This window comes from Terrapene carolina, unplaced genomic scaffold (assembly GCF_002925995.2).
Source record: "Terrapene carolina triunguis isolate 2854851 unplaced genomic scaffold, T_m_triunguis-2.0 Scaffold374, whole genome shotgun sequence".
NCBI lineage: Eukaryota > Metazoa > Chordata > Testudines > Emydidae > Terrapene > Terrapene triunguis.
In genome coordinates, this window is record NW_020664725.1 from 217,709 (window position 1) to 243,638 (window position 25,930).

The following is a 25,930-nucleotide window of genomic DNA, read 5'->3' on the forward strand; positions in this document are numbered from 1 at the left end:
GGCATGTCTTCAGCGCTGCACCAGAGCAACGGTTCGCCTTCCTTGCTTTCTGGTATGCCTGCCTCAGCTCCTTGATCTTAGCATGGCACTGCTGTGTGTCCCTTTTGTGACCCCTCTCCTGCATGCCACTAGCAATCTGCCCATAGATATCAACGTTCCTGTGGCTGAATTGAAGCTGCAACTGCACAGCCTCCTCTCCCCACAGAGCCAGCAGATCCAACAGCTCCTGTGTATTCTACGCAGCTGGGAAGATGCTGCGTGAACTGTCCAGGCCGAGCAAACAGGAAGAGAAATTTCAAAAATCCCCTGGCCTTTAAAAGGAGGAGGGGCACATACCTGTGTACCTTCAGGGCAGCAGAGTTCAAACTGAGATCAGAGCGGTCATGATGGGCATTGTGGGACACCTGTAGGCCAATTAGGGCAACATAAGCAAGTGCAGTGTCTACACTGATGCTGTGTCACTCTAAATATGTTGCAAAAAGTTCTATGCCACTCATCAAGGTGGTTTTATTATGCCTGGGTAGCAGGGGAATTACATCGGCAGGAGGAGCATTTCAGTGTGTGCACCTCCACTCTTTTGTCAACGAAAGCTGACTTTTGTCAACAAAACTGTGTCATGTAGACAAGGCCTTAGGCTTGGTCTACACTACAGAGTTAGGTCGACGTAAGGCAGCTTATGTTGACCTAACTATGTTAGGCCTTGGCTACACTTGCGAGTTACAGGGCTGTAAAGCCGCCCCCAGCGCTGTAACTCACTCCCCGTCCACACTGGCAAGGCATTTGCAGCGCTGTATCTCCATGGTTGCAGCGCTGCATGTACTCCACCTCCCCGAGAGGAATAGTGAGTATTGCGCTGCCACTGCAGGACTGCAGCGCCAGTGTGGCCGCCCAATGCGCTGTGAATGGCCTCCAGAATTATTTGGCAGTATCCCACAATGCCTGTTCTAGCCACTCTGGTCATTAGTTCAAACTCTACTGCCCTGGCCTCAGGTAACCAACCATGTGACCCACCCTTTACATTCCCTGGGAATTTTAAAAATCCCCTTCCTGTTTGCTCAGCCCGGCGTGGCATGGAGTGCTATCAGCGAATCTTTCCAGGTGACCATGCCTCCACGCTCCAAGCGAGCCCCAGCATGGAGCAATGGCGAGATGCTGGACCTCATCAGTGTTTGGGGGGAGGAAGCTGTCCAGTCCCAGCTGTGCTCCAGCCATAGGAATTACGATACCTTCGGGAAGGTATCAAAGGACATGATGGAAAGGGGCCATGACCGGGATGCCCTGCAGTGCAGGATTAAAGTGAAGGAGCTACGGAGTGCCTACCGCAAAGCCCAAGATGCAAACGGCTGCTCGGGTGCTCCCCCCGCGACCTGCCGATTCTACAAAGAGCTGGATGCGATACTTGGGTTTAACCCCACCTCCATTCCGAGCACCACCATGGACACTTCAGAGCTGGGGGGGGAGGAGGAAGAGGAGGAGGAAAACGGGAGTGATGGTGGTGGGCCAGATGGAGACACCCTGGAATCCCTGGAGCCATGCAGCCAGGAGCTCTTCTCAAGCCAGGAGGAAGGTAGCCAGTCGCAGCGGCCGGTACTTGGTGGAGGACAAACAGAAGAGCAGGTTCCCGGTAAGTGGTTTTTTTTTTTCGGGAAGGAATTTTTTCGGTGTGGGCTCTTTGGGAGAGGAGGGTTAGGCATGCATGCCTAGATGCGGAATAGTGCATTGATGTGGTTTATCACATCGCGGTAATCGGCCTCGGTAATCTCCTCGAATGTCTCATCCAGAACGTGTGCAATGTGCTTGCGCAGGTTTATCGGGAGAGCCACCGTGGTCCTTGTCCCAGCCAGGCTAATGTGTCCGCGCCACTGTGCCGCGAGGGGCGGGGGGACCATTGCTGCACACAGGCAAGCTGCATATGGGCCAGGGCGGAAGCCGCATTGCAGTAGAAGACCCTCTCTTGCTTCCCAGGTCACCCTCAGCAGTGAGATATCGTCCAGGACGAACTCCTGTGGAAAATGTTGGGACAGTGTTCAGTGTAGATGCCCCCTGAAGCTGTTGGCTCTCCCCAAGGCACAGAAACCCAGAGGACAGTGCAGCCCTGAAACAATCAGTCCCCCTTACTCACCATTTTGAGGCTCCCATGGGATATGTGTGCTCTGTTTCAGACAGGAAAATTATGCTATTGTGTATACCCTGTGTGTTTTCTATTCCTTAAGTGCGGGGGGAATCATTACTCTGTCTGGTATAAACAATGCTGCCTCTGTTAAATGTTGCATTTTGCCTATACAGCAGCATCAACCTTGAGACCTCAGCCGTCCCTCTTATCGCCTGCTCAGAGACTGCAAAGACTCAGGAAGAGACCGCGAAAAAGCAAAGAAGACATGCTGCAAGAAGTGATGCAGCAATCTATTAAAGAGAATGAGAAAGCACAGAACTGGAGGGAGAGAGAAAGCAGGATCCGCCAGGAAAACGCAGCGCACCGGCGGCAAAGCATGGAGCACCGGCAGCAAAGCACGGATCGGCTCATAAGCATCCTGGAGCGCCAAACAGACGCTATCCAGGAGCTCGTAGCCATGCAGAAAGAGGAGCAGTACCGCAAACGTAAATGCCACCCCCCCCTACAGCCCTTGTCCCAAAACTCTTTCCGTTGTACCCCACTGTCACCTCCAACCCACTTTCCCCAACTTCCGTGTTCTTCACGCCACCCGCTGCCTCCAACACCAGTATCTTCACTACCCAGCCCTGAAAACCACAACCCCCATCACCATGCAGTATAGCTACCCTGAAGTGCAGCACTCACTGCACAGCACACCAGACAGGACATACGTGAATCTGTGATTGTACCGTTCCCCACTCCACCCCCTTGTTTCTTTTCAATAAATATTTTTTTTCTTTTCAATAAATGGATTCTTTGGCTTTGAAAACATTCTTTATTATTGCATAAAGTAAAAGACTCCTTAGCCCAGGAAATAAACAGGCACTGCAAGTCTGCTTAGCAGCCACTGATTCCTAAAGATTGGAACTACTGCACTTCACTCCCGTGCAGGGCACCAGATATCACTGCTGGTTTTCAGCCTCAAATTGCTTCCTCAAGGCATCCCTAATCCTTGCAGCCCCGCGCTGGGCCCCTGTAATAGCCCTGCTCTCTGGCTGTGCAAATTCAGCCTCCAGGTGTTGAACCTCGGAGGTCCATGCCTGAGTGAAGCTTTCACCCTTCCCTTCACAAATATTATGGAGGGCACAGCACGCGGATATAACCATGGGGATGCTATTTTCGGCCAAGTCCAGCTTCCCATACAGAGATCGCCAAAGGCACACTCCACAGTCATTCGGCACCGGCTCAGCCTGTAGTTGAACCGTTCCTTGCTGCTGTCAAGGCTCCCTGTGTAGGGTTTCATGAGCCACGGCATTAACGGGTAAGCGGGATCTCCAAGGATCACAATGGGCATTTCAACTTCCCCTACCATGATCTTCCGCTCTGGGAAAAAAGTCCCGGCCTGCATCTTCCTGAACAGCCAAGTGTTCCGAAAGATGCGTGCGTCATGCACGTTTCCGGGCCAGCCTGTGTTAATGTCAATGAAACACCCACGGTGATCCACAAGCGCCTGGAGAACCATAGAGAAATACCCCTTCCGATTAACGTACTCGGATCCTAGGTGGGGTGGTGCCAGAATAGGAATGTGCGTCCCATCTATCGCCCCTCCACAGTTAGGGAACCCCATTTGTGCAAAGCCATCCACTATTTCCTGCACGTTACCCAGAGTCACGGTTCTTCTGAGTAGGATGCGATTAATGGCCTTGCAAACTTGCATCAACACGATTCCAACGGTCCACTTTCCCACTCCAAACTAGTTTGCGACCAACTGGTAGCTGTCTGGAGTTGCCAGCTTCCAGATTGCAATAGCCACCCGCTTCTCCACTGGCAGGGCAGCTCTCAATCTTGTGTCCTTGCGCTGCAGGGTGGGGGCAAGCTCCTCACACAGTCCCATGAAAGTGGCTTTTCTCCTCTGAAAGTTCTGCAGCCACTGGTCGTCATCCCAGACTTCCATGACGATGTGATCCCACCACTCGGTGCTTGTTTCCCGAGCCCAAAAGCGGCGTTCCACAGTGCTGAGCATGTCCGTGAATGACACAAGCAATTTCGTGTCGTATGCGTTACGCGGCTCGATAGCATCATCGGACTCCTCACTCTCACTGTCACTTCGGATCTTAAGGAATAGTTCGACAACCAAACGTGACGTGCTGGTGAGATAAGTCAGCAGACGCCTCAGCAGTTCAGGCTCCATTTCCCGCAGACAGATCGCGCTGCACAGAAACCGTTGAAAGATGGCGCCAAAGGTGAACGGAAACAAAGGGATTTCTGGGATGCGAAGCGATGCATCACGGGGCGTTGGGACAGGACCCAGAATGCCCCGCACCCACGCCCCCTTCCCACAACCCACGGCGCCAGAATGGGAAAAGGTGCTCTGTGGGATAGCTGCCCATAATGCACCGCTCCCAATAGCACTGCAATTGCCGCAAATGTGGCCACGACAGTGCGCTGGGCAGCTGTCAGTGTGGACAGACTGCAGCGCTTTCCCTACTCAGCTTCACGAAGTCAGGTTTAACTCACAGCGCTGTACATCTGCAAGCGTAGCCAAGGCCTCAGTATACAACTGCAGTCTTGCCATGGATACCAACAGCCGATTGAATTACTGCAGTGGCTGTAGGTCAACCTAGATTAAGTTGATCTAATTTTGTATTGTAGGCAAACCCTTAACTCTGTTTAGAGTTGGGGCACATGATACCATGACTCTGCTCCATTCTTATTACTAGGGATTTATAATGTGAGCTACACATTTTTCAGTGATGGCCATCGCACCAGGCAGAGTGAAGTACAGACAGGCTTCCATATTCTGTCCTTCAGAAAGACAATGCTTTGGGTTTATTCATGTAAGGTCACCCAACAGAGTGCTGCTTCCCACTAATTTGATGGAATAGATCAATTGAGAGGGTGGGCGGGCAGAAAGGCTGTGAAGTAAATGATATTTAAAAAAATAAATTAAAATTTGGGCTGGTCAACTTTAATCTTGTCTCTTCAATTCTAAGGAGGTTTTCAGGTGTATGTGTGTGCGTGTGGGGGGAGGGGGGCAGGTATTTCTAGGACTTGGAGATCAAACAAATTTACTTGCATAAAGAATGATCTGTGTTTCCATGAGCAGGACATTCAGACCATAGAACAGAATATGATAAAAGGCATAAAAGAGCAAGAAGGGGAAAGTAAAAGGGAAGAAGGGAATAGAAAGAAGACGAGGGACAAAGAGGCACCATCACTAAATCAGAACATCAGAGGGCACTGTACATGGCAACAACCCCTAGAAGGATTGTCTCTGTATCTAAAAGCTGCTCAAAGGATCAGATCTAATAGTTGAGAGGCTGTCACAGACTCATAAGCCATTTGAGAAGAACAAAGAGCTGCCTTGGGTTAGCATGGGCTACTGAGACCAATGGACTGCAAGAACTGGATGACCAGGGGATGTTTCAGCTCCAGTATCTAAGGACTTGTCTAAACACAAATTTGCACTGCTAGACCCCCTAGTGTGCATGCGGTTATACAGGGGCACAATTTCAGATTTTGGTAGGAGAGGGCAACCTTAACCGTGATTCCAGGGGCTACTTTGGCATCTGAAAACTTTAGCACTTCAACCAAAATCACACTGTTTTAGATAAACAGATTTATTAACTACAGAAAGATAGATTTTTAAATACGGCTGTCAAGCGATTAAAAAAATTAATTGTGATTAATCACGCTATTAAACAATAATAGAATACTATTTATTTAAATATTTGTGGATGTTTTCTACATTTTCAAATATATTGATTTCAGCTACAACACAGAATACAAAGTGTACAGTGCTCACATATTTATTTTTGATTACAAATATTTGTACTGTAAAAAACAAAAGAAATAGTATTTTTCAGTGCACTACAGTACTTTTATTAGGTGAAATCTCTTCCCATGAAAGTTGAACTTACAAATGTAGAATTATGTACAAAAAACCCCTGTATTCGAAAAGAAAACAATGTAAAACTTTAGAGCCTACAAGTCCAATCAGTCCTACTTCTTGTTCAGCCAATTGCTCAGACAAACAAGTTTGTTTACATTTGCAGGAGATAATGCTGCCTGCTTCTTGTTTACAATATCACCTGAAAGTGAGAACAGGTGTTTGCATGGCACTGTTGAAGCTGGCGTCACAAGATATTTATATGCCAGATGTGCTAAAGATTCATATGTCCCTTGATATTTCAACTACTATTCCAGAGGACAAGCATCCATGCTGATGACGGGTTCTGCTCGATAACGATCCAAAGTAGTGCGGACCGATGCATGTTCATTTTCATCCTCTGAGTCAGATGCCACCAGCAGAAGGTTGATTTTCTTTTTTGGTGGTTTGGATTCTGTAGTTTCCACATCAAAGTGTAGCTCTTTTAAGACTTCTGAAAGCATGCTCCACACCTCATCCTTCTCAGATTTTGGAAGGCACTTCAGATTCTTAAAGCTTGGGTCGAGTGTTGTAGCTATCTTTAGAAATTTCACATTGGTATCTTCTTTGCATTTTGTCAAATTTGCAGTGAAAGTGTTCTTAAAATGAACAAGATGTGCTGGGTCATCATCTGAGACTGCTATAACATGAAATATATGGCAGAATGCAGGTAAAACAGAGAAGGAGACATACAATTCTCCCCCAAGGAGTTCAGTCACAAATTTAATTAACACATTATTTTTTTAACGAGCGTCATCAGCATGGAAGCATGTCCTCTGGAATGATGGCTGAAGCACGAAGAGGAATATGAATCTTTAGTGCATCTGGCATATAAATATCTTGCGACGCCAGCTACAACAGTGCCGTGCAAATGCCTGTTCTCACTTTCTGGTGACATTGTAAATAAGAAGTGGACAGCATTATCTCCTATTAATGTAAACAAACTTTTTTCTCTTAGCGATTGGCTGAACAAGAAGTAGGACTGAGTGGACTTGTAGGCTCTAAAGTTTTACATTATTTTATTTTCGAGTGCAGTTATGTAACAAAAAACCCTACATTTGTAAGTTGCAATTTCATGATAAAGAGATTGCACTACAGTACTTGTATGAGGTGAACTGAAAAATACTATTTCTTTTATCATTTTTACAGTGCAAATATTTGTAATAAAAAATAATATAAAGTGAGCCGTGTACACTTTTTATTCTGTGTTGTAACTGAAATCAATATATTTGAAAATGTAGAAAAACATCCAAAAATATTTAACAAATTTCAATTGGTATTCTATTGTTTAACAGTGTGATTAAAACTCTGATTAATCGCGATTAATTTTTTTAATCATGATTAATGTTTTTGAGTTAATCACATGAGTTATCTGCAATTAATCAACAGCCCTACTAATGATATACCAAAAGAAGTTGGTCCAGTAAAAGACCAATACCAACCAATGCCCAGAATCTTTGTAGGCACTTATTTTTTGAAGGAGTCTAGTTTTTTGTCTGTTTTAGTACAGCTCCAGCTCTCACAGCCATATGTTAACACGAAGACAAAAAAATATGAAACAACAGAATGCTCTGGGGAGAGGGCATCCTTTCCTGATGCCTTCAGGGTGAAGCCCTGAAGCCCTGACTGAAGCCCTGGCTGAAGCCCTGAAGCAACGTAAGACATAAACTGGAAGGGACCTTCAGGGCTCCTAAGCCCTGCCCCCATCAGCCCAAGCAACCCCATGATACAATCATACTCATAAATTTGTGCAGCTCTCTCTTAAATTTAATTAAGTTGTTTGCCCCCACAATTCCTTTTGGGCGGCTGTTCTATAACCTCACTCCTATGATGGGTAGAAACTTTCTTCTAATTTCCACCCTGAATTTGTTCATGGCCAGTTTATACCCATTTATTCTTGTTCCAAGATTATCCTTTACCTTTTAATAGCTCTTCACCCTCCTTGGTGTTTACCTCTGATGTATTTATAGAGCGCATTCATATCCTCTCTGTCTTGGTTTTGCTATACTAAACAAGCCACACTGTTCCCGTCTTTGTCATAAGATAGGCCCTCCATTCTCCTGATCATCCCAGTAGGTATTCTCTCCACCTTTTCCAGTTTGAATTAATCTTCCTTGAAAGTGGGTCACTAGAATTGTACACAGTATTCCAAATGAGATCTTACCATTGCCTTGTACAGTGCTATTAATACTTTCTATCTGCGCTGAAAATGCCTCACCTGATACATACCAGGATCACATTTACCGTTTTGGCATCTATTAAGTTTTAGAGGTGAGGGGTGGGTGAGCGCAAGCCAGCCCATATCTAAAGGCCCCTTCTCCAGTTGCCTTTTTTGCAGTTGCATGACATTGGTGGCTCATCATCATCCTGTGATTAACCAACACACCCAGGTATCTTTCCTCCTCAGTCATTTCCAACTGATGGGCCCCCAGCTTATAGCAGAAATTATTATTATTCGTGCATGACCTTGCATTTTGTACTATTGAATTTCATCCCATTTCTGTTAGTCCACTTTTCAAGATCATCCAGATTTTCCTGTATAACATTCCAGTCCTCCTCTGTATTAATGATGCCTCCCATCCTTATATCATCAGCAAATTTCACTCGCAGACTCCTACTTTTTGTGCCAAGGCCATTCATAATTTTTTTTAATAACATTGGTCCCAAGACTGATCCTTGAGGAACTCCACTAGTAACCTCCTTCCAGCCCAATAGTTCACCTTTCAGAACAACCCATCGCATTCTCCCCTTTAGCCAGCTCATTGTCTATTGTAGTAGAAAGAGAGAGCCTGAAACATAAGGAGCCTGGTATGAGGCCTAAGGCCTTAAGTAAAGTCAGGCCCTGCTGCTATAAAGTAAAGTTAGCAAAAGTTAGGCTCTGGGCAAGAATTAGGCCCTGTTACAAAACATGCCTACCTCCAGGTTCGGTGTCCAGAACATGAACTTGGCAAGAACACGGCTAGTTTTTCAAAAACACAAACACTCCAGAGAAGCACTAGGCACTGGACACTTGCATAAACAGATTCCAGAAGGGTAGTAGTAGAATACCCTGATACAAAGTTATGGTATAAATACACACCCCAAAGATGATACAGGGACACACTAACCCCTTTTAAAGATAAAGTCAGAATGACAGGGTGATGGCTAAAAATGTCTTCATTGAACCAACATGTACAAGGTAATGGTGCTAACTAACCTCTTCAGAGGGGCAATATTTGTATTTGTTTGTATCCGTGTATTAAAAAAGGGTCACAGAGGGGGTGTCTTTGTTCGGCCTAGGGTGGGAATGGAAAGTTCCGCCGCTCATTGAACCTAGTCCATTGTCACGGGCATACATGTGCTAGTCTAACTGTAAACATTGATCCGGGGAGCTAGTGTAACGCCGACAGACCCCGGTCGTTGGCAGGCAGGAATGGACCGGGGACCTCTGGAGCTTATGCATGAGCTTCTAGTGTCTGGGTTACTTATTTCCCGTAGCTGAGGAAGCAGATCCTGAGCTTCAGAGTCTTCCCAGTTGAAATCCCGGACGAGCCCCCACTTGTAATGCCGACAGACCCCGGTCGTCGGGATCGAACCTGGGACCTCTGGAGCTTAGTGTATAAGCCTCTACCACATGAGCTAAAAGCCACTGGCTGTGAGCTAACGCTGTAGAGCAGACTCATTTTCTCTCTCTCTCTCTCTTGGTCTCGGTGCCACTAGCTGGGACAGAACACCACACCCACAAGGTGTGGGTTACACTAGGACCGTGCTTCATCGCCAATTAGCCTGTCCAAGCACCTTTACCACTGAACCGAGTCTGTGGGCTTCTTGGGCGGTTCGATCAAGGTCTGCTGTGTTAGTTACGTGCGCAGAGCTGCTGTAGCACATAGCAAGAACACACATGCAGCCAACAACTGACAACATCCATCTTACAATGCTTGTACTAAACTCCATCTTTTCTAATTTATCTAATAATTAACTAATAATACTACATAGACAGTCATTCACCATTTTGTATATATGCATTTGTTTTTTACTGCTAAGTGTAGTACTTTGCACTTGTCTTTATTGAATTTCATCTTGTGGATTTCAGAGTAATTCTCCATTTTATCAAGGTCATTTTGAATTCTAATTCTGCCCTCCAAAGTTGCTTGCCACTCTTCCAAGCATGGTGTTATCCACAAATTTTATAAGCATATTCTCTACCCCATTATCCAGTGATTAATGAAAATAGTGACTAGTACTGGAACCAGGACAGACCCCTGTGTGGCCCCACTAGATATATCCTCCTGGTTTGACAGTGAACCATTGAAAACTACTCTTGGAGTATGGTCTTGTGATGATGTATCCGATAATGCTTTATGGGAATATGACATAACTGGAGTATGTTTTATGCTACATGTGCCATGTAACGTATCTCTGTAAAGGTTATGGTTTACTGAATCTGTTCATCCTATTCGTACACATAAATCATTTTTGTACTTGAAGTTATGAATATTGGCTGTATACTTGCTTGATTTCTAAGTAAGCTTTGTAAGGCATTTGGTCAGCTTCTTTAGAAAGGAATTTGCAAAGTTAAGTGCCCAATCAAGAAGCACTTAAGGAACAATGCATCTTGGAATGCCCCAATCCACATAAGAAGTCTTCCTGGAGACATACAAGATACCATGTGGGCAATGGCTTCTGCCTGTAAAAACTGCGAGTCATCCATGGACATGTGACTTGCCCAGGTGACTCTAGAACTCCATCTTGGAGCTGAACTTTGCATAAGAGAGAGGAGGGGGGTCTCCAACCGTGAGAGAAAGTCTATTTAAACCCGTGAGAAATCCCTCCATTTGGTCTTCAGCTGGCTAAAGAGAGAGCCTCCCCACCCCCAAGGAAACTTGAAAGAAACTGGAACAAAGGACAGTCCCTACAGGGGGTGTGAGTGATTGCTGGACCCAGACTAGCAGGAGACTAGTCTGTAAAAGGAAGCTTACTGGAACTGGTGAGGTGTTATTTGTATTCAATTTCTTAGACATAGACTTGCGTGTTTTATTTTATTTTACTTGGTAATTCACTTTGTTCTGTCTGTTACTACTTGAAATCACTTAAATCCTACTTTCTGTATTTAATGAAATCACTTTTTACTTATTAATTAACCCAGAGTATGTATTAATACCGGGGGGTGGAGGGGCGGGGAACAGTTGTGCATATCTCTCTATCAGTGTTATAGAGGGCGAACAATTTATGAGTTTATCCCGTATAAGCATTATACAGGGTAAATGGATTTATTTGGGTTTAGACCCCACTGGGAGTTGGGCATCTGAGTGTTAAAGATAAGAACACTTCTGTAAGGTGCTTTCAGTCAAGCCTACAGCTGTTAGGAGATGTGGTTCAGACCTGGGTCTGGGTTTGCAGCAGGCTAGCACTGAAGTCCTAAGCTGACAGGGCAGGAAAGCAGGGGCAGAAATAGTCTTGGCACATCAGTTGGCAGCTCCCAAGAGGGTTTCTGTGATCTAACTCGTCACAGGTCTTTTAACTAGTTTTGCACTCAACTTTTATTAATTTCATCTAGACCACATTTCCATAGTTTGCTTATGAGAATGTCATGTGGGACTGTTGCACTGTTGTTAAAGCCATGTTTGTCCCATGATAAGAGAGACAAGGTGGGTAGGTCTTTTACTGGACCAACTTCTGTTGGGGAAAGAGACAAGCTTTCGAGCTTACACAGAGCTCTTCTTCAAATCTGGGAAAGGTACTCATATTGACACAGCTAAATACCAGGTGGAACAGATTCTTTAGCATAAATAGTTAACATATATTGTAAGAGACAGTTCAAGGTAAAGTGGCCAGTTAATACCTGAGTGACTCACCCCACTTCTCAATCATGCTCAGCATACCCTGGCTCTCTCTCCATGATCCAAGCATTTTGTAGAGGGCATGAATGTGATTCAAATCTGATTATTGTCAGCATTAGTGTCTAGTCCAATCAGGTGTCAAGAACATTAGATGCAATATGGGCAAGGCCACTGTTGTCTGCACACTGCAGGCTCTGAGCAAGGATCATTCCCCAATTCCAGTGAAATACAAGGACTTTGTGGATGTATTTGATAAAAGAAATGCCAGTGCCCAGCCCCCACATAAGCCTTACAGCTGCTCCACAGATCTCCAGCTATGGGCCAAAATCCCCATTGGGTGAATTTACTCTTTGTCAGAATCTGAACTCAGGGTCCTCCAGGAATACCTCAATGAAAATCTAATAAAGAATTTTATGGATTCTTCTATGTCCTCTGCCCCAATCCTGTTTTCCCAAAATAAAAATAAAATAAAAAAAAGATGAAATCCTGTACTTTTGGATAGACTGTCGAGCACTGAACAATATCACCATCAAGAATAAATATCTTTTCCCATTGATTAATGAACTACTGGAGCGGGTCGTCTTGACAAATTGTCAATAACTTATATGGTGTCTATAACCTACTCTGGATCCGAGAGGGCAATGAATGGAAAACAGTCTTTCGTACTCGTTATGGACATTTTGAGTACCCTGTTATATCTTTTGGTTTCTGAAACACCCTCGCCATGTTCCATAACTTGGTTAATGATATCTTCAGGTGGGTTCTGGACCAATATGTTGTAATCTACCTAGATGACATTCTTACTTCTCAGAAAACCAAACCCTGCATGACCAGCATGTTAGGTTAATGCTTGAACATCTGTGAGCAAATGGAAATGGTCTGTATGGGAAACCTGAGAAATACGAATTTGACTGCACCTCTATGGACTTCTTGTGTAATGTCATTTCTCCTGGAGGAATAAGCATGGATCCCAGAAAAGTCTCTGTGATTTTGATTTGGACTACACGCAAGAGTATCCGGGATGTCCAATTTCTATAGACATTTCATTCAAGGATTCTCGCAAGTGGTATTTTCAGTTATCCAACTGCTATGGAAGGATTCCACTGTAAGGAATAAAGCCTGCATCTGTGCCTGCTCAGTATTCCTGATACCCTAACAAGCCAACTAGGCTGCCTGATGAACCTCACTGCATGATTGGCTGAGGAAGCTAATAGGCGGGATCTTCTTAACTTCAGCAGCAGCCGTAGCTCGCTGGCTGCTTAACACACATGCCCATGGACTCCCCGCCTCTCTGTGCTTATCTCTCACCAAGCATTGCTCCTGTTCTGCTCCTCTACCGAGTCAGCCCAGATCCAGCCCTGCACCCAGTCTTGTTCCCATCCTGTCCCAGCCTTGCTCCAGCCTCAGAGCCAGCCCTGCTCCTGCCTTCTCTGACTTCTGGTAATATAGCTCTGATACCTGACTCCAACTCTGTCTTCACCCTTGGCTCTGGCATTTGGACTCTGATACTGGTTCTGACTTTTGGCCTTGCTTCCTGGTTCTGGCCCTGTCTTGGCCCCTTGCTCTTGCATTCAGATTCTGACCACTAGACCTGACTCCCACTCCTACCACTAGGTATAACCACCAACGACTCGGTCTCCAGATATCCACTTTCTCCTGGACACCAGAAACCCAGTTGGTCTTTGATTGGCTGAAGGAAGCCTTTACCTCTGCCCCATCTTAGTACACCCAGATCCTTCACAACCCTTTGTCATCAAAGCAGATTCATCTGCCTAAACAATTGGGTCAGTGCTATCACAACAACATGGGCTCACAAATGACCTCCAGCCTTGCACCTTCTATTCAAATAAATTGACACCCAAGGAACAAAATGATGAAATCTATGCTAAGGAGTTACTGGCCATCAAGGCTGCATTTCAGAAGTGCAGGAATTGGCCAAAGTTTTCTTCTTCATCACTATTTCCTGGAAAACCTTTCGGTCCTTGCTAATGAGGTTGATGGTCACCTCATCAATCTATCTTGCCTGTCCAGACCGGGAATCTTGTAGCTGGGCTTCCAAATATGCCTGGACACTTTGTAGCTGCTGCCCCAAACTGTTTTTATTTCTGACCACAGGTCATCTCCTCAGTCCTTTCTGGGCAACCTCTAGATCTTTCAAAGTCTCTAGCTCTTGTTTTAGGTCTTGTTTTAATTACTTTTGGCAGATTTCAGTGCCTGTTGGGCAGCTTTGATTTCTGCCAGCACATCTATTATTTGCTCCATCTGGGTTCAACAGGAAAAATAGCTCAAAAGTTCTGTGTGTGTTATCAAAATAATTACTGTGACAAACCTGGGCCCGCCCTCTACTCCGGGTTCCAGCCCAGGGCCCTGTGGACTGCAGCTGTCTATAGTGCCTCCTGTAACAGCTGCATGACAGCTACAACTCCCTGGGCTACTTCCCCATGGCCTCCTCCAAACACCTTCCTTATTCTCACCACAGGACCTTCCTCCTGGTGTCTGAGGTCTGGAAACCCTGTGTTGTAGTAGAAGACTAAAGAACATCAATCTATTTAGTCTATACAAGAGAAGGTTAAGAGGTGACTTGATCACAGTCTACAAGTACCTACAGGGGAAAGAGATTTCTGAGAGCAGAGGGCTCCTTAAACTAGCAGACAAAAGTCCAATGGTTGGAAGTGGAAGCTAGACAAATTCAGACTAGAAATAAGACACTTTTTTTTAAACAGCGAGGATAATCAACAATTGGTTTCTCAATCTCTGAAGTTTTCAAATCAAGAATGGATATCTTTCTAAAAATATGCTATAGCTCAAACAGAAGTTATGGGCTTGATGCAGAATTTATTGGCTGAGGTTCTCTGGCCTGGGTTATGCAGGCGGTCAGACTAAATGATCATAATTGTCCTTTCTGGCTTTAAAATCTATGACTCTATGAATGTTGTTTCAGGGCTGTTTTGAACAGAGACAATTCTTTCTTGAGGTGAGCCCTTCTTTCTTTTTTTTAGGGCAGGGTTGGCCCCACCTGACATATATTAACATGTTTTTCTACTTTCAGGGTTTGGGATGCTTTAACGGAAAATTACATCTCATCGATCACTGAGGATTGGAGGGACCCCGATATCGAGGTGTTGAATGGCAATATTTCTGACTCAGAGGTACTTCCCAGACTCTATTTTTTGCATTACTTGTAAAAAAACAACACCACCCTAACAGGTTCTGAGGCACCATTTGAAGTTTGATAAAGGAAGAATGTAAATGCATAAAATGATCTGATGTTCAGTAGCCATTCTGAGAAATAGGAATAATAGAATATGAGAATGGAGTGCCTGTCAGAGATTGGAACAGATCTCTTCCAAACTGCATGAATTTAGGTCACCATCCCTTGATAATTGAAAAGCATGTGTAATGTGGAACTATAAATGAAACAGCCTCATATGTATGTAATGGGGGTTTTGTCAGCTAGGCTGTTGTTTGCTTGAGAGTGACATTGAGGATGTTTGTACCACCTTCCGCCATGACAGAGTTAGAACAATGTAGAGCACAGACTTGCCAGCCTACTGAACAATGCAGCTAGTGATTGCTAATGTATACAGCACATCACAGAGCACTGCAGAGAGCTCAGCTGGCCCAGTGCTTCAGAGGTGTCAGGGTTGCTGTAGTGCTCTTGTTTCTAGAGCTGGTCAAAAATGCAATTTTTATTCCGTGGTGAATTTTGACATTTCAAAATTTGTTTCTGTTCGGAATTAGAACAAAAAATTAAAGTATCAAAAATGTTCACAGAAAGAAAAATTCCAAAGTTTAGATTCACAGGCTTTTTATGGTCCCTGCCAGGAAATTAGTTCCCAAATCCATAAGGATGTCGGAGGGTCAACCTACCCTGGCAAAAATGTCTGTTAATGCTTGGCACATGCTTTTAGCCCTGGTGTTGCTTAGAGCTACTGCTTCCGGACATCGGGTGGCAAAATCCATGAAAGTCAGTATGTACTGCTTTCCTCTGGGTGTCTTTTTCAGAAAAGGACCCAGAATATCCACAGCTACTTCCTGAAATGGGACCTCAATTATGGGGAGTGGCTGGAGAGGGGCTTTGACCTGGTCTTGGGGTTTTCCCACTTGTTTGGCACACCTCACAAGACCGGACATAGGTAGAAACATCCTTGCCCATTCCCTCCCAGTGGAATGACCTCCCCAAAAGGTATTTGGTCCTGTTCACCCCAGCATGGCCACTAGGATGATCGGGGGTTAAGCTCAAGAGCTTTACCTGGTACTTAGTTGGAACTACCTACTGTCTTTGAGGATGCCAGTGTTCCTGGTGCCCACCAGAAAGAGTTTCCTTGTATAAAAGTCCTCTTTCTACAACAAACTGGGATCCATTAGAAGAGCTGAGAGGCGGTGGGTTGCTCCGTGCCACCGTCCAAGCTCCCTGGAGGCTTTTATCTGCTTCCTGCTCAGCCTGGAACTGTTCCCTTGATGCTGGAGACATCATTCCTCATTGGATTGTGGACTTGGACTTGGTCCCTCTGGAAGCGATGTAGGTGATGGGGCTGTTTCCGTTGACTGTGAACCGCTCTCCACTGGTGCACTATGTTGTATTTCAGGCTCCGGTGAGCCTCTTGCATAGGTTTATTTGCTACTGCCAGGGCAGGCTCGGTGGTGCCCTTTGGCATTGGAGTTGTAGACAGGGTTGCAAGCGCTGGATTCAGTGCTGGCAATGGTTCTGGTGCTGGTTGCTCCACCCATTCCAGTTCTGGGACTGGTTCTGTTTGGGTCTCTGGGACTGGATCCACTATGGCTGTTGCAGTCATTGGCAGGGAATCCGATTCTACCACCTCAGTTTGGGGCTCTGGTAACACAGACGGGGCCCTGGTAGAAGGCTCAGTAACAGGGATAGGTGTGAAGGCTTGCTTAGCCTGGCTGCGGGTGACCATTCCCATCCTCTTGGCTTGCTTCACATGGTTGGCCAAGTCTTACCCCATCAGCATGGGAATGGGATAATCATCATAGACTGCAAAAGTCCACATTCCTGAGCAGCCCTTGTACTGGACAGGCAACTTGACTGTAGGCAAGATTAAAGAGTTTGACATGAAGGGTTGAATCGTCACTTGGGCCTCTGGGTTGATGAATTTGGGGTCCACTAAGGATTGGTGGATAGCTGACACCTGTGCTCCAGTGTCCCTCCATGCAGTAACCTTCTTCCCACCCACACTCACAGTTTCCCTTCGCTCTGAGGGTATCTGGGAGGCATCTCAGCCTGGGGACCTTTGGTGTGATTCTGGTGTAATGAACTGCAATCTGTGGGGGTTCTTCAGGCAGTTGGTCTTCACATGCCCCAGCTCATTACATTTAAAACATCGTCCAGCTGACTGGTCACTGGGGCTAGATACTGGTGTGGTGGGACGATAAGGTGGTTGGGGTTTTCCTTGGGATGTAGGTAGGGATTGGGCTGCCCCCAGTGGTAGGATGTTGTCTCGGGTTGCCCCTTCTGATATCCGCTCCAACTGCTATTAGCTTTTTTCTTTTCCACCACCTCCACCCATGTGGTTCCGATCTCCCCCGCTTCGATTACAGTTTTGAGCTTTCCATCTAGGATGTACCTTTCTATTTCCTTAGGAACACCCTCTAAGAACTGCTCCATTTGCATTAGGAAAGACAGATCTTCCAGAGATTTAACGCTTGCTCCTGATATCCAGGCATCCCAATTTTTTACAATGTGGTAGGCATGTTGGGAAAATGCCATGTCTGGTTTCCACCTTAGGGCTCTGAACTACCGACGGGCATGCTCGGATGTTAGCCTCATTCTAATTCTGGCCTTTTAAAAAAAAAGTTCATAGCTGTTCATGTGTTCCTTAGCCATTTCAGCTGCCACCTCTGCTAAGGATCCACTAAGCTATGGCCTCAGCTCCACCATATACTGGTCTGTAGAGATGCTGTACAAAAGGCAGGCCATTTTGAAATTGTCTAAGAAGGCCTCTGTATCATCGCCTACCTTATAGGTGGGGAATTTTTTGGAATGGGGAGCAGTACCTGGAGAAGGATTGTTAGGGTTATCTGGTAGACCCAGTTTAGCCATTTCCAGATCTAAGTGCTTCAGCTCTAACTCTGTATCCAAGCGTTTCGCCTCTGCCTCCAAGCGTTTTGCCTCCTTCCTCTCCTCCGTGTCCAACTCCAAGCGCTTTAAGGCCATTTGTCTTTCATGTTTTTTCTGCCTCTCTTCAGCTTCCAATCTGGCTAATTCTAGTTTCTTTTGGACCTCACTTTCTCTCATCCTAGCCTTCCTGCGCTTAGCCTAGCCCAGGGGTCGGCAACCTTTCAGAAGTGGTGTGCGGAGTCTTCATTTATTCACTCTGATTTAAGGTTTTGCGTGCCAGTAATACATTTTAACATTTTTAGAAGGTCTCTTTCTATAAGTCTATAATATATAACTAAACTATTGCTGTATGTAAAGTAAATAAGGTTTTTAAAATGTTTAAGAAGCTTCATTTAAAAGTAAATTAAAATGCAGAGCCCCCCGGACCGGTGGCCAGGACCCGGGCAGTGTGAGTACCACTGAAAATCAGCTCGCGTGCCGCCTTCGGCATGAGTGCCATAGGTTGCCTACCCCTGGCCTAGCCTAACCCGAGAGCTAGAAAGAAAAAAAAAAACAGCTTGTGAATTCCCTTGCAGGAACTTAACTACTCTGCACTCAGGCAAAGAAAATAAACTCCAGCTGCTCTCAGCTAAAAAAAAAAGTGTCCTTTAAAAAAAAACCTCCCTGGTTTTCAAGCAGCCAAAAGAAAAAATGTGTCCTTTTAAAATCCTGAGGTCTGTGCTTCTGGTTCAAAATGATCCCACCGCACTGCCACCATGTCAGGGTTCTCTCTCCACTCTGAACTCTGGGATACGGATATGGGGACCCACATGAAAGACCCTCCAAGCTTATTTCTACCAGCTTAGGTTAAAACTTCTCCAAGGCACAAATCCTTTCCTTGTCCTTGGACGGTATTGCTGCCACCACCAAGTGATTTTGACAAAAATCCAGGAAAAAGGGCCACTTGGAGTCCCTGTTTCCCCAAAATATTCCCCCAAACCCCTTTACCCCCTTTCCTGGGGAGGCTTGAGAATAATATACCTACCAATTGGTTACAAAGTGAGCACAGACCAAACCCCTGGGGTTTTAGGACACCGAAAATCAATCAGGTTCTTAAAAGAAGAATTTTATTTAAAAAAAAGGAAAAGAATCACATTTGCAAAATCAGGATGGAAGGTAACTTTACAGGGTAAATAAAAAGATTTAAAACACAGAGGATTCCCCTCTAGGCTTAGCTTCAAAGTTACAAAAAACGAATAAAACTCGCTCTTAGCATAGGGAAAATTCACAAGCTAAAAGAAAAGATAATCTAGTGCATTTTCTTGCCTTACCTTACAATTTCTGTAATTTTAGATGCTCATTTCAGGTATGTTTTTAGGAGATTTTTTTCCCTGTCTGGTCCCTCTCTCTGTCCAGCAAGGGAATAAACAAAAAGAGCCCAAACAAAACCTCTCTCCCCCGCATCACGGAGTTTGCGGGAGACAAGGCCCTGCACCCCCGGCTTCCTGGTATTCACTGTGACTCTCAGCCAGACAGTAGAACAGAAGGTTTATTAGACGACAGGAACACAGTCCAAACCAGAGCTTGTAGGCATAAACAGGACCCCTTAGTCAGGTCCTTCTGAAGCATAGGGATCTTAGACCCCAGCCTTGGGGTTCCTTCCGATTCCCTAGCCAGCCCAAAACTGAAAACTCTACTGCAGCCATCTCACTCCACCTGCAGACAGTCCCAGTAAAACTAGACGACCTTCCCAGGTCAATCCACCCCACTCCTTACTGCGTCATACTTTCAAATCTGGGTGGGGAGGTATCTTCTTTCCTTATTGGTCCTTTTGGTCAGGTGCTAACCAGGTACCAGGTTATTTGAGCTCTTAACCCCTTACAGATAAAGGGATTCTGTACCCCTGGCCAGGAAGGATTTTATGTTACTGCATACATAAAGGTTGTTATCCTTCCCTTTAGATTTATGACAAAGGGTGTCAAAATACAAGTACACCCAGGACACCATTTTCCCTAAGGTTGGCCCTGGCCACCACCCATTTTTTCATTATAGATGGAAATGGAGCAAAAAATGAATGCAACTGGGAGTAAATGTCGCAAAGTCAACAACGAAAACTGAGTTTTTAACGCAAACCGGACAGAGCGTTTTCTTTTTATTATGCCACGCCATTTAAATGCAAAACCTTTGTGTTTAATATGTCAAACCATGGTATCCATCTGTAAGGTCATCAAGGTGGAGGCACCACTTTGAATCAAAGCACTGTAATTTCAACATGGCCTATCCTCCTGGCAGTGTTGCAAGACGTGACAAAACTGCAAGTCTTCGTATCACACTTCAAATGTCATTCTCACAACATCAGTCACTGCACAGGGAAAAGAGCAGCTGCTTCTATTTTAATGTGGGTACTAGCTAAAAAGAAAAATCCTGTACTGGATGCTGAGCTTGTGAAGGAATGCACATTAGAAATGCTGGAGAAGCTTTTTGCTGGAGATAAAAACAAAGATGACATTGTGAACCGTATGAAGCAAGTTTCCCTGTCTGATTCCATGGGAGTGTAAAGAATGGAGGTAGTTTACAAGGATTGTTTGTCAGTACTGCTTTGTGATGTAAAAAATACTCTTGCAGTGGACAATTCAAGCGATTTACAGGACACTGCCCAGTTATTGCTGTTTGTTAGATTTTATGATGGTGAAATTTTCAAGGAAGAAATTTTGTGCTTAATACTCTAACCCTTCTGCCAGTCAGAGTTGGCAGCAACAAGGGACAGGTTCAGTATCTAAGGGTTCCTTTACAACAATACAACAGAAAACTGGCTTGAGCCCCCACCCAGTGACCTGGGACAATTACACACCAAACCCTGGGCACCTCTAATAGGCAGTACTTCCCCCTCGCAAGCCCAGAGTCTGAGTATAGCAAAGAAACATTTAATGAAAGGAGGGAAGTAACCTGGCATTAAATTGAGAAAACACCACAAACAAGGTTCATAAACATAAACTATGAGCAAAAGACCCACACCCAAGTAAGCCGGACAATGTCCTTTTCCTTTAGGCCTGGTCTACACTAGGCTTTTATGTCGACTTTAGCGCCGTTATATCGAATTAACCCTGCACCCGTCCACACCAGGAAGCCATTTAGTTCGACATAAAGCTCTCTTTAAATCGATTTCTGTAATCCTCCCCAACGAGAGGATTAGCGCTAAATTCGACATGGCCATATCGAATTAGGCTAGGTGTGGATGGAAATCGACGGTAATAGCTCCGGGAGCTATCCCACAGTGCACCACTCTGTTGACGCTCTGGACAGCAGTCCGAGCTCGGATGCTCTGACCAGCCACACCCCCGGGAAAATTTGAATTCATTTTCATTTTCCTGTCTGGGCAGTTTGAATCTCAGTTCCTCTTTGGACATCGAGGGGAGCTCAGCAGCAGTGGCAACTATGCAGAGCTCTCCAGCAGAGATGGCCGTGCAATCCAATAGAAAGAGGGCCCCAGCATGGACTGATCGGGAAGTCTTGGATCTCATCGCAGTGTGGGGCGATGAGTCCGTGCTTTCAGAGCTGCGCTCCAAAAGAAGGAATGCTAAGATCTACGAGAAGATCTCCAAAGCCATGGCAGAGAGAGGCTACAGCCGGGATGCAACGCAGTGCCGCGTGAAAATCAAGGAGCTGAGACAAGGCTACCAAAAAACCAAAGAGGCTAACGGACGCTCCGGATCCCAGCCCCACACATCCCGTTTCTACGAGGCACTGCATTCCATCCTGGGAGCGGCCGCCACCACTACCCCACCCCTGACCGTGGACTCCGAGGATGGGATATTGTCCGCGGCTGGTTCCTCAGCGGACGGGGAAGAGGAGGAAGGAGATGAGGAGGACAAGGCAGTCGACAGCGCTGGCACCGCTGATTTCCCCGACAGCCAGGAGCTCTTCATCACCCTTACCGAGATCCCCTACCAACCGTCCCCATCCCTTACCCCGGACACAGAATCAGGGGAAGGATCAAGCAGTAAGTGCTGTAAACATGTAAACATTTATTTAAAACAGAACGGTAATATTTATACTATTAACAATGTATATTTATAAAAGTGCTGTAAACTAGTAAAAAAATAATCAGGTACAAAACAGGAATATTTACAAAGGTAACAAATGGGTTTTCATGATTTCTCTGTCTTAGGCTATTCTCAATTTAGTCCCAAGTATTTTAAAAAAATTTCACAATGTCCGTTACTACATGATTCCCAGGCCCAAGACGCTCCACTCCAAAGTCCCAGTGCACCTACGCGAAAATCCGGTCAATGTGGCCGGGGATCGACGAGAAATCCTCGTAGGAGAACTCCTCGTAGGTCTCGTGGAGGTAGAGCTCAAGCCTGTTGATCAGGTTCCGGGGTAGGGCGATCTTAGTGGGCCCTCCGTGGTAGCAGACATGTCCCCTCCACGCCACAATCAAGTACTCCGGGATCATCGCACGACATAACATAGCGGCATACGGCCCCGGTTTCTGCATGCTTTCCCGCAGCATGCGTTCTCTCTGGGTGTCCGGGATCCTCAGGAGGGTGATGTCGCTCATGACGCCCTGCTTTGAATTAGGGAGGGGAATGTTAGTATTGGGACTGCTTTACAGCCACGCGGTGGAGGGAGAGGGGCAGCATACAGGGATCTTTCCCTGGGACAGCCGCGAGGGGGTGGGACAGGGGCAGAGTTGATGCTGTCCTGATTGCTGGCAGCAGAGACTGGCATTGCTTTCAATGTGAAAGGAGGCCAGTGCTACTGCTGGAGTTTTAAGCAGCCACAAGTCTGCGGCTTACCATTATTGCCCGCTCCAGAAGTTCAGGTCTCCAGCCACAGTTCTCTGAACACTCCAAGGCCTCCGCAAGTCCACAGGCACTGAAGGCGACGGCCGAAAATTCGACCTTGTCCTGAGTGCGCATGTGAGAGGTTCAGTGCATGGTCTTGTTCACAGAGAAAGACTAGGTTCTTTGTATACAATTTCATTTATCTGTCTCAGGAATTCACTCCCTTTTTACAATTCACACAGACACATCTGCGACTGTCTCCCAACCCAGCCTGTCAGCACACTCCCAGAGGCTAGCGCAGATTAGGCGGAGGAAGAAGAAGACGCGTGAAGACATGTTCTCAGAACTAATGGGCTGCTCCCGAGCCCAGGCAGCCCAGCAGACACAGTGGAGGGAGAACTTGTCACAAATGCACCGCGCAGTCATGGAACGGGAGGAGAGGTGGCGTCAGGAGGACCAACAGGCTACTGAAAAGCTGCTTGGACTAATGAGGGAGCAAACGGACACGCTCCGGCGCCTTGTGGATGTTCTGCAAGACCGGAGGCAGGAGGACAGAGCCCCGCTGCAGTCTATCTGTAACCGCCCTCACCCGCCACCAAGTCCCACACCACCCTCACCCAAAGTCCAAAGAAGGAGGGGCGGCAAGGGCCGTTAAAACTTTCAGTCAACCCCTGCAGACTGCTCTAGCAGTTGAAGGCTGACATTCCCCAAAATTTCATAAGTCCTTTCCTACCCACCTCACACAAGCCCCCGTCCAAGTTTCACCCCCCACGTTTCATGTCTGGTTCGCAATAAAATGTTTGTTTCTGTTCATTACTGTTTCAGTCAGGTTCTTTTGAGGGAGAGTCTGTCTGGAGGGGGGGAAGGGGCTTGGTAATTGGACAGGACAGTGACCTTTAGCAGGGTACAGAGGCGGTGTCAGGTCCAGCATCAGGACACATACACAGTGCGGTCACTGGTTACCCTGGTCAGTCTTGGAGGTGGTTTTCATGTTCTGGGGGGGAGGGGGGGTTGCTCTGTGACTTTGTGGCGGGGGAGGGCGGTTACAGATCTTATGCAGCGGTCCTTATCCTGGCTCACAGATCCACGCAGCAGGGGATCTGTAACCCTACCCCCCCTGCCAGAAAGTCACATAGCCGACACATACACACAGTCCCCCCCAGGAGTGCTGGCAGGCTCCATTGAAATAACCAGTCCACCAGTGCGGAGCCTGTCATTCCGGGAGTTTAGAAGCATCATTTGCATCAGAACACTAAACCCGCCCCCCGCCACAGTCTGCGTCCCCGGTTTAAAATATTCCCGCGAAAACAGCAATACAGACAACGGTGTTCATTAACAAAATCGAAATGATTTTATTTTTTGGGAAGGGGAAGGGGGTGAAGGGGGTATGTAACTGGAGAGGATAGTCAAAATGAACTGGGTAAAGAAACGGGGGCAGGTTCAGCTTTTCTGTCCACAAACTGAAAAGTCACTGGTTGCCCTGCTCACTCAGGAACCTAGCTTTCAAAGCCTCCCGGATGCACAGGGCGTCCCGCTGGGATCTTCTAATGGCCCGGCTGTCTGGCTGGACGTAATCAGCAGCCAGGCTATTTGCCTCTAGCTCCCACCCCGCCATAAAGGTCTCCCCCTTGCTCTCACACAGATTGTGGAGCACACAGCAAGCTGCAATAACGATGGGGATATTGGTTTCACTGAGATCACAGCGAGTGAGTAAGCTTCTCCATCTCCCTTTGAGACGGCCAAAAGCACACTCCACCACCATTCTGCACTTGCTCAGCCGGTAGTTGAAGAGTTCTTTTTCTGTGTCCAGGGCGCCAGTATAGGGCTTCATGAGCCAGGGCATTAGCGGGTAGGCTGGGTCCCCGAGGATGACTGTAGGCATCTCCACATCCCCAAGAGTTATTTTGTGGTCTGGGAAGTAAATACCTTCCTGCAGCCGTCTAAACAGACCAGAGTTCCTGAACACGCGAGCGTCATGAACCTTGCCCGGCCATCCGACGTAGATGTTTGTAAACCGTCCCCGATGGTCCACCAGTGCTTGCAGCACCATTGAAAAGTAGCCCTTTCTATTGATGTACTGGCTGGCCTGGTGGTCCGGTCCCAGGATAGGGATGTGAGTCCCATCTATAGCCCCACCGCAGTTTGGGAATCCCATCGCGGCAAAGCCATCTATGATGACCTGCGCGTTTCCCAGGGTCACTACCTTTGGGAGCAGTACCTTGACGATTGCCTTGGCTACTTGCATGACAACAACCCCCACGGTAGATTTGCCCACACCAAAGTGGTTCGCGACTGACCGGTAGCTGTCCGGCGTTGCAAGCTTCCAGAGGGCTATGGCCACTCGCTTCTGGACAGTGAGGGCTGCTCGCATGCGGGTGTCCTTGCGCTTCAGGGCAGGGGACAGCAACTCACAAAGTTCGAGGAAAGTCCCCTTCCGCATGCGAAAGTTTCGCAGCCACTGGGATTCATCCCAGACCTGAAGCACTATACGGTCCCACCATTCCGTGCTTGTTTCCCGGGCCCAGAATCGCCGTTCAACAAAATCCACATGCCCCATTGCCAACGTCATGTCCTGGGCGCTGGGGCTCGTGGTTTCTGACAGCTCTGTGCCACTCTCCGACTTCAGGCTCTCACGACGGTGCCGTAGCCTCCTCGCCCGATTTCTCTGCATCTGCCTCAGGGAAAGGTGTATGATAAGCTGCGAGGTGTTGAGAACGGCCACAAGTGCAGCGATGGTCGCAGCGTGATCCATGATCGCAGTGCTGTGGCGTCCGCGCTGTCACTGACCAGAAAAGTGCGCGAACTGATTTCCCGCCGGCGCTTTCATGGAGGGAGGGAGGGCGTTAGTGACGGACGGATGACGACAAATTTTTTTTACCCAGAAGGCATTGGCGGCTCGACCCAGAATTCCGATGGGCAGCGGGGACTGCGGGAACTGTGGGATAGCTGCCCACAGTGCACCGCTTCCAATATCGACGCTCGCCCCGTTAGTGTGGACTCACAAAGTCGAATTACTGTCCTTAGTGTGTCCTTAGTGTGGACACACACGTTCGACTTTGCAATATCGATTCCACATATTCGATTTAAGTAAAATCGAATTACCCTCGTAGTGTAGACATACCCTTAGTTTCTTAAGTCCAGCAACCAAAACTCCCTTTAACATGCCCATCCCTTCTCTGCACCTCACTCACAGTTGTTGTCCTTGGTCAGTGCAGACCTAGAGTTCAGAGGTGCATCTGCAGAGTT

The 25,930-nt window shown here is 46.7% G+C and overlaps 1 protein-coding gene across 3 annotated transcripts in view; it reads left to right on the plus strand.

Annotated features, from left to right (window-relative positions):
• The window catches only part of FEZ1 (fasciculation and elongation protein zeta 1), a 121,514-nt gene that overhangs the window by 19,561 nt on the left and 76,023 nt on the right, over positions 1–25,930 (plus strand). For all 3 annotated transcript variants that reach the window (XM_026657953.2, XM_026657955.2, XM_026657954.2), the window contains exon 3: positions 14,889–14,988. In XM_026657953.2, coding sequence (XP_026513738.1) covers positions 14,889–14,988 — 100 coding nt within the window. The remainder of the gene's footprint in view (positions 1–14,888; positions 14,989–25,930) is intronic.